The 9260-nt window shown below is 37.7% G+C and overlaps 1 protein-coding gene across 1 annotated transcript in view; it reads right to left on the bottom strand.

Moving 5' to 3' along the window:
* Nucleotides 1–671: 671 nt before the first annotated feature.
* SELENOI (selenoprotein I) overlaps nt 672–9260 on the bottom strand; it is a 45125-nt gene continuing 36536 nt past the window's right edge. Inside the window, exon 10 of the mRNA XM_008700348.2 lies at nt 672–7518. Within this exon, the coding sequence (XP_008698570.2) occupies nt 7420–7518 (99 nt within the window). The 3' untranslated portion in view covers nt 672–7419. The remainder of the gene's footprint in view (nt 7519–9260) is intronic.

Raw genomic sequence — 9260 nt, 5'->3', positions numbered from 1 at the left:
AAGCTTATGATTGATACACTAAAGTTTAAGTGTACCAAGTGTGCGTCATTCGGTTCCTGTGGAATTAGCCTGGAAAATTAACATTCTTTCTATAAGAAAATGTTTTTAAGTATGAGACAACCACCTTACAAACTAATTTAAGTGTGGCCCAGTTATTATTATACACTGCCCAGTACCCGGTTCTGGGGACGTCAAGAGCAGGACACCATGAACAGCTGTTACCGCCACCTGCCTGGTACTCTGCTTTCTGAAACAAGGCACAGGACTACAGAACACCCAGGAGCGAACAGGCTGATCGTTCTTGATTTTTTTAAGATTTTATTTATTTGAGAGAGAGAGAGAGAGAGAGAAAATGAGTGGGGGGAGGAGCAGAGGGAAAAGCAGGCTCCCCACAGAGCAGGGAGCCCCACCCAGGGCTCGATCCTGGGACCCTGGGATCATAACCTTAGTCAAAGGCAGACACTTACCTGAGCCACCCAGGCGCCCCTGGGCTGATGGTTCTTTAAACAAACAAATCAAAAAACCATTTAATGTTTTGCTCTAAAATAATCAATAACTCTGAGACAAGTGGCTGGACATTATTTTTCTCCCCATAGCGCCCTCCCCTCTTGTACCTACCAAGGAAAGACAAAAAAGACAATCTGAAAACAGTTAAAAGGATTTAAAAATTATTTACTCTTTACTTTTATTACAATAAATATTTATCAATAATAGAATTAAACAATTTTAAATTAAAACCTACTGCATTACTTTTGGGGTTCACAGCAGCAGAAATAAACATAAATCCAGTTGAAAGGGCAAGGCTTCCAGAATCCAGTGGCAAGAAACAGTCAGGTCTTGATCATCTGGGCTAGCAACAGAGAACAGTAATACCAATGCTGCAGAAGTAACCATGAAATGCATAGTTGTGAACTATCTGTGCACCAAATTACCTAAGACTTCACAACACTGCGGCTAAGGAATTCAAGCAAGTTGTGAAGCCCCTTGTCTGCAAGGGCTAGATATTCTTCCCCCATCGAGCCCTTGAGCAGTCTGCTCCCAAGCTGCCTTCGGGCCAGGAACGGGCCGCATCATCATTCAGAGCCAGAAGCCTCGAACCCATGGAAGCAGCTATCTTTCTCACTCACAATCCCTGGTAAAAGGGAAACAGAAAGCGACATATTTCAAGGGCCTTCCTTGGGGATTAAGATGAACTGCAAATAGTTCATCTGTGGCTCCGGATAAGGAAGAGGCTTCACAGAGTTATGGGCTACGTGCTGACTGAGTCAACAAGAAGAGAACAACCTAATGAGGGCTCACCATTTTGCAGATAATCAAGAGTAGACTGCATGTATAAATGAATGTATCATACATATAATGCAGAAAATATGTGTACATATTAAATATGCATATACACACACACCACACATAACCAGATAAAATAAATGCTACGTTATTTACTTTGAACACAGCAAGTTCTAGACAGACCAATTATGAATATGCTCAATTAAACTACTTGAAAGAGAAAATTAAAGATTTTGTGCTCCCCTTTATCTTCCACGTGTCGCAAACACATCCCGGCTGCTTCGGTGGCGCTGTTTCTAGGCACCTGAGAAGGGATGGAGTCATCCTTTTGTTTCAGAATACTACAGAAAGCAAACTCAACGGCCCAAGTGACACAGCTCAATAACTGATTCGGCCGTGATTCCTGCCACCTCTTCTTAGTCACAGGGCATGAAGCGTTACGCAGAAAAGTACCAACTTCTTTTCCTATAGTTGGCTGCAAACTTAACCTACTGTATGTTGGATGGGAGGGAAAGGGGACAAGGTAGGCGGTACGGAGTTTGCAGCCGGGCAATAATTCACTGCCTCCCCATTACCCAGAAGAAATGCTACCTTTTTTTAAAACAATCGAAATTTGGAGTTTAATACTGAAGTCTGCTCTCTTGGCACATTTTGGAACAAGCAAGTCATTACATGTCGCTGGGACTTTGTCTCTTGAAAGCTGATGGGGTCAGTTAGCTAAACAAAATAGCCTACAATGTTAATATTGTGGGCAGCTGTAATTAGCAGTTATTAGAGTCTGATGTTGAATGATACTAGTAATTCAAACAGATTTAAAACACAACGTTCACAGATCTTGCAAAATGAAAACTCCTCCCGTTACGGGTTAATAACATCAAATACTAACTAAGCATGTCCCAAGTAAGGTCAAGACCTTACTCTTTAGAGATAAAAAGTGCTTGTCAAGAATATCAGAATCTAGAACTCATGGCAAATTGTGTATGTTTTAATAAAAAAAAAATCAATTCTAATATTAACCATTACCTATAGAAACTGCTCAAGAGAAGACTTTAGCCAAAGAGCCATAAGGCATCCCCCACATTTAGCCATTCTTGGTTTTTTTTTGTTGTTGTTGTTTTTAAAGATTTTTTTTTTAAGTAATCTCGACACCAAACATGGGGCTCAAACACACAACCCTGAGAAAAAGAGTCGTACGCTCTACTGACTGAGCCAGCCAGGCTCCCCCACTCCTGGTATCTTTAATACTGTCTCTGAGTTCCATGTAGCATTAGGCACTATATGGCCATGATCCAATTCACAGGCTTTAAAAACAGCACCACTCTGATTTAGTCTACCTTTCTAAAAATGATTCTGTGAAGAATAAACAACATGAACGTGTCTGTAGAAGACCAGACAAACCTTCTGTTATGTCCAGATGGACTTTCCTACAGAGATAAGCCTCTGTTAAAATATTCTAAAATCAGTCCATGTGCCATTCTCCAATTCTGGGAACCTGGCCTTTCTGACCAAATGTAACACAACCCCCTCACTCAGGCCACCTGTGAGAGGGCTACAAATGGCAGAACATCTTTTGCTTCCCTATATATTAGCTCATTTAAGACCTCCGTCTAAAGAGCAGGTCCCTGCTTAAAAAACAAAACAAAACAAAAAAACAAAAAACAAAAAAAAAATCAGCTAGATTACTATCTCTTGCACATTTGTTTATTAAAGAGCAAAGTGTATTACTAGCATGTGTATTAAAAAGTAAGGTTACGTTTATTTCGCACTTTAGAAACACTGCAGTGAATTAGCCAATAAATCCCACTCCCATGGCTCCACACAAGGAAGAAGTCAACGTGCGCCACTTCCTCTGGGAAAGCTACACAACCATGATTTACCATATACCCTAATGTAAGTGCCTGCCAATATGTCAGTCATCTGTGCCACTGTCAAAGATGAAAAGTAAAATATGCAAATCACATGGGTTACATAATTAATAAAGGAAAAATCAGAAATTTACTTAAGCTTCCTAAAATGTGCAGAGCATCAAACTTTCAAGTTTCACAGTGATTAGTTTAACACCGTTTTACTGTTAAAACTGTCACTTAAAATGTACATGTCAAAGTGCTTCAAATGCAGCATACTAATTAAAATTCCTTCTGGAAATTTCTAGTACTGGCAGCTAATTTAGGAAGGTTATTCACCCACAGGGTGTTCAAGAAAGGGCAATGCTTTTACAAAGACACCTCACAGGACAAAGAAAATTCTAATCTGATAAGAAAGCTCCTATAGAGTGCTCAATCAAGTCCAGAACCGAGGTCAAGATAAAGGCCACTCTGAACACAAGAATCAACACAACCAAAGATTTCTGTATTTGTTTTTGGCTTTTTTGAGGACCCAAAGTCAAAAGTTCTAGCCCATCAGGATTACTCTGTTCCCTCTGGCACATTCCCAGTCCTTGATGTGTCAAGATCTAAGGCAATCCAGGAGATTGGAATGTGGCAAGACCTACCCGCTACAAAGCAAGTGGGCGTCTCTGTCCTAGGCGGTAGCAAGTCAAAAGGGAGGCAGGGTGAAGAATGAAAAGGAAGAGTTACACACAGGCGTCTAATTAAAATATAAAGGGGAAAAGCGCCCTTTGATTCAAACACCTTCGGTTTATCTTTTTATTTTCCACAGGTTAGAGAATCAAAGTCTACTTTGGAAAGCAAGGTACATTCCAAATGTTTTTCGACTGACTTCAAAATAAAGTCTTTGAAAACTAAACACTTGGGAATGTTTCAAATTCACATTTGAATTTAAAGTTAGTGGAGCAATGACGATTTAAATTGCGACGATTTTAAACACTGCACTGCACTAGGATCACTGAGTAAGACAGGCACCGTGCATTAAGGAGATCCCTTCTTCTCCTTCAGATGGACCCTATGCCTGCTTTTTCCTTTCCATATTCCCCCAAAGCCCAGACTCCAGGTCATGATGACTGCTCTCTCGGTACCTATTCAGAATTCGGGCAACTCTCGACATGTACTCCTCTCCCCACACCTCTATATTAAAATAAATGACATGTTGGTAGTAGTAGAACATTCTAGACCATAATCAGCATGGAGCTTTTTTTAAATTAGAATTTAAAATATTTTAAGGATGATTTTATTAAAAACCCAAGGACTATTTAGTTTTTTATTTGGAAGTTATTCACTCTATTACCCTTGAGACTAAAACTCATGAACTACATTTATTATGTATAAATGAAGGAATGGCGGTGTCAATTGTGACAATCTTCAACTGTGTAATGCACGAAAGATCATGAATGTTAGTAAAGGATCAGAAAAGGCAGCAATAACATACTCTACTCAGGTATTTTAAGGATTTTTCTACCCCATGCCCCCCTCAAATATAGGGGCATTAATTTCTGACAAGCATGAAAGGACATTTTTCATACCATAACCTGACAAGAAACTTCTCACAGGTCCAGGTAACTTTGGTCAGCAGAAACACAAAGCAAACATCTGGCCTGGCTAAGGCACTCCATTCTGAAATGTACAGAAAACATGCATGTATGACCAACCATGCCACTGCTCCCCTAAAGGCAGCTCAGTGTATGCTGGGAGAAAGGCTGGGGTGGTGGACTCACCCCAAAATATCATGCATAAGCCTGAAATACCTTTTATACTTTGGAAATGTTATGATAATTGGCATGACACAAATGCACAGAGCTATTTGCAAGTAAGCCTTGCTTCAGCTGCTATATCACTACACAACAAATGGGGGCTTTCAAGATGCATTTCAAGATGGCGGACTAAGAGAACGTCAGCAGTCCACTGAAGATTTACAAGTCCACGGTATTCTGAAACAGTTCATCACTCAGTTTCTCTTTCACCTTGTTGACAGCCACCTTTCATCTAATGGTGTCCATAAAACTATGGCATAATTCTTTACCCCAATAGGGAAATAGGTCATGAAGTCCAGGCACAAAACAATTTCAAATAAACTTGATGCAACAGAAAAAGAACAGAAAGACACTTTGAGGTAAAAAAGCCCCAAAAGTACAGAACATGACCCTACACCAGAAGGGTATTTTTTTTTTTAACTATACTGTACAAGGTGAAGAAAGCCTGTGGTCCAAATTTGTCATTTTATAAACATTTCTCAGTTCTTTTCTTATATAATACAGATTAATTTCATTCTTGTGTAAAAGAACAACAAAAAGGTAAAATGATTAGCTCAGAAACCTTAGAACAAACAAAGCTTTGTTCCCAGCCCAAATTACCACTTGATCCAGTTCAACTTTACAGATGACAAAGAACAAGGTCTACAAAAAACAGAGTTACCATTACTTAATTTGTTCATTCTCTGATCTCATGATGGCAACTTATTAACAAACATGGAATCACTAGCCACATTTTCCAGCATCGACTTCTCCCATGTTGAGTCTCAGAAAAAGTCACCGAATATACCTCAATCCTTATGAACCGTTTTTAAAAATGAGTACAGAACCATGAGTTAGCTCCTTGACTCCTCATTTCTAATAACCTAGATGGCAATGATTAGGATTTACAAATTTAAAAACTGAAATATCGACTACATAGTTATTTTTACAAAGCAGCAGACTGAAATTCAAAAAGGAATACACTATAATTAAATTTAACAATGGTCGCATTCACAGATAAATAATGGTTAAGAATTTAATTACATATCAACACAGTGGTGCCTATTTTATCCAAGTGCAATCCGTCCAAAAAAAAAAAGGGGGGGGTTTAAGATACACTCTTCATTCAAGCACAAACTTCATTCAGTGGAAAATAAAGGAAAGTCAGCAAGTAAATTTCACCACCACCAAACTAAACCGAGACAAAGTCAAAAAGAAATAAAATATCCACATTCATGAAAAGGTGCGATCTATAAAACAACCACATTGAAGTCAAAGGGATTTTATGTTTGTCAATAAACCTCAAAAATTATTCCAAGTCATATTAAAGAGAGTAGGTACTCAGTAAGGCATATATATCAAAAACTTGCTTCAAGTGGGGAAGTGGGCGAGTTAGGGAAGAAAGAATTTCTACTTCTTTGCCCTGTATGAAATAAAAAACACAGCACTCTCTCCTCCATAAAAAAGAGACAGACAGAGGGAGGGTGGAAGGGAGGGAAGGCGGGAGGAGTGAGGGAGGGAGGGAGGGAAGGAAGGACGGACGGACGGACGGACGGACGGGCAAACTGAATCAGAAAACTAATTCTGTAGTGAGGTTCACAGCAGGAATTCATGGTGAGGCTCATGAGATTTCTAACTCCAAAGTAAATTTCTCTTATAAGGAAGTTTACCTGTGTTCCCTACAAGTAATTATCATAAGACTGGGACTGTCACATGCATTCGTATAATCATAGTTACAGGCACCAAATCTCAGCAACTTGTAGCTGAGGGGTGAAATGCCACATTTAAACGATGAATCATGACAATGGGTGAGCTACAATTATGATCCACTCTCTGCTGAGTCTCAATCGAACATTTTTCTTTAAAAGAAAATTAAATCATTTATCAAGATCTCTCCCAAAGAGAGCCAGAACACTAGAGAATCTGAATATATATACTGCTCTCTTGGCCCATGAGGAAAAAAAGGCATTTCCATGGGAAAGAGAAACCAGTATTTGGCAACTGTACATTATAGTTCTGCAATCATTTGGCATCTCTTGCTAAAGGTGACTTGCTCTTATCTTTTCCCTATATTAGATTTGGGCTATTGATAACTTCCACTACTACAGACCTACTACTAAAGTAGTACCAAATATGAAAACATTTTGCAGTTTTCTTAATGTTATCAGTATTCCTAAACCAATTTGGGGACTTTAAAAATAAAAACAAAGCATCTTTAACTCTGTATAAACCAAAACATTATAGACTCATGAAGCTAAAATCACTAGAAACATTTTGCTGGTCTAAAGTACATTATGCTTAACCAAAATGCCACATGGTTTTATAAAAAATAAAATATGCTGGGAGTTAGTAGGTCCAAAATTCCATGAGTTCAGATCATTTGTATCACTCCTGCTGTCCACGTACTATACACACTTGAGTTCCCAGGTCTGTTAAGCAGATCAGTTTAGTTCAATGGTGATGGATGAAATATTTACAAGCATCTTATTTACAGTACTTTTTTCTGTAGGTTACAGGCCAATATTGTTTTCTTCCATTCCTAGTCAATCTGAGTTTGGTTTCCTCAACGAGAAGGGATAAATCTGAAAATGGCTGCTCAGCTGCTTTACCTGAGGAAAACCAGAACATGAGGCAGTGACAAATACATTCTTACTAATTTTTTAAAAGGACACAGAATTCACACCCTGGAGACAACAATTTACTGACACAGCAAAACTCAGCAGAAATAATGAAAAGGTTTTTCTGGACTAGGAGAGCTATAAAGCTAGAAGGCTATAGAATTTTACAGAATACCTGGGAGGGTTAGGACTTAAACCTGGGTCTGCGTAACTCCAAAATCTAGTCTTTCCAGAGCCCTCTGGACCATACAGATTCACACCCAAATGTGCTGAAAAATTACAGGGTTAATTGACTTATATCACCTAGTAGATCAAGTATTTACATATACAGTTAGACTCAATATTCAGCTGCTTATAGCATTTCTAGGTAATTATTCCTAATCCTGATGAAACAGTATAAAAGTACACTTGTACATTTTGCAACATTTAAGCCACCTCGGTTAAGGTATTCCTGGTGGGTAGGCAAGACCCTGGTTATGTGTCAGTTACCAAACATCATTTATCTGATACTTCCTGGCTCTATTGTTATTATTTATATTTCGATAGTTCAAAAGTGAATGCTTTGTGTGTGTGGCTTAGCAAGTTTTACCTTCTGCTCGGAAGTTGCAGAAGTGGCAAGAGAGCACAAAGACAGACAAAAAAGATGCTCCTGGAATTTTTTTTTTCAATAGTATTAATTTCCAGGTTTTTAACAGTGAAAATGTATGGCTTTTGTAATTTAAAGAAAAAGATGTTTTGGTTTGGTTTATGTACAGTTGCCTAAAGATACGCTTCTGAAGGGTTATAATAAATTAACACAATTATAAAAGACATTTACGACTATATACTACTTCATGCATGATTGATGAAATAGAAGATTAAAGCCTAAGAGTATTAATATAAAGTGAAGCATTTATGTTAAGTATGCACAAATAAAAACAATTATGTCTTCATGTCATAATCCCTAGTTATCATGGATTTTTTTTTCATCTATTTTATCTCAACAAATGTAGGCTACTTTGGGGAGAACCCTAAGAGAAGATATGCACAATATAAAGTAGTTCTCAAGCACGATGAGTGCCCCCATTTTAAAAATATGTATAGAAGTACAGACAGTATAGAAGACATCTTGTTTCTCAAACTGAGTCCTAGTAGGGTTCCTTTTAAAACAAGCATACCAAATAGAAGCATTTTAAGAGTCATAAAAACATGAATACTAACATGAATACCCTTTTACATTTTTCATTGCTATGAAACTACCCTCAGAAAACAAAGAAAAATGTATTATTCCAGATAGTTCACTCTAACTTTAATTTATAATGGTGAAAATTTGGAAACAACATAGATGACTAAAATAACTGGATCACAGCTAAGTACATTAGGTAATTAAGTAATCTCCTTAATGGAATATTATACAATTAAAAATCACATTTATAAGACCATGCTAAAATACGTAAAATAATTAGAAAAGAGTGTTAAAGTATGAGGAAAAGAAAATGAACTACATGATTCTCGTTTTCATTTTGTTCTATCTTAGGCCGTTTGCCCTGAAACTAGTCTCTTGCTTTAGGAGAGAATATTAAGGTTCACAAAATACTTCTTAAATCCATTCTCTTCTAATATTTCCCCCTTTTAAAATGCCCCTAAAGCTAACTAAGTATAGAAATAAATCATCAACAAATGGAATTATTTGGTCCTCATTGAATTAAAAGCACATAAGAGTTTACAATTCCATTCACCAAGAAAACAGTTTA

This window comes from Ursus maritimus, unplaced genomic scaffold, assembly GCF_017311325.1.
Source record: "Ursus maritimus isolate PB19 unplaced genomic scaffold, ASM1731132v1 scaffold_6, whole genome shotgun sequence".
Lineage (NCBI taxonomy): Eukaryota > Metazoa > Chordata > Mammalia > Carnivora > Ursidae > Ursus > Ursus maritimus.
This window is presented reverse-complemented; position numbering and strand designations above follow the sequence as displayed.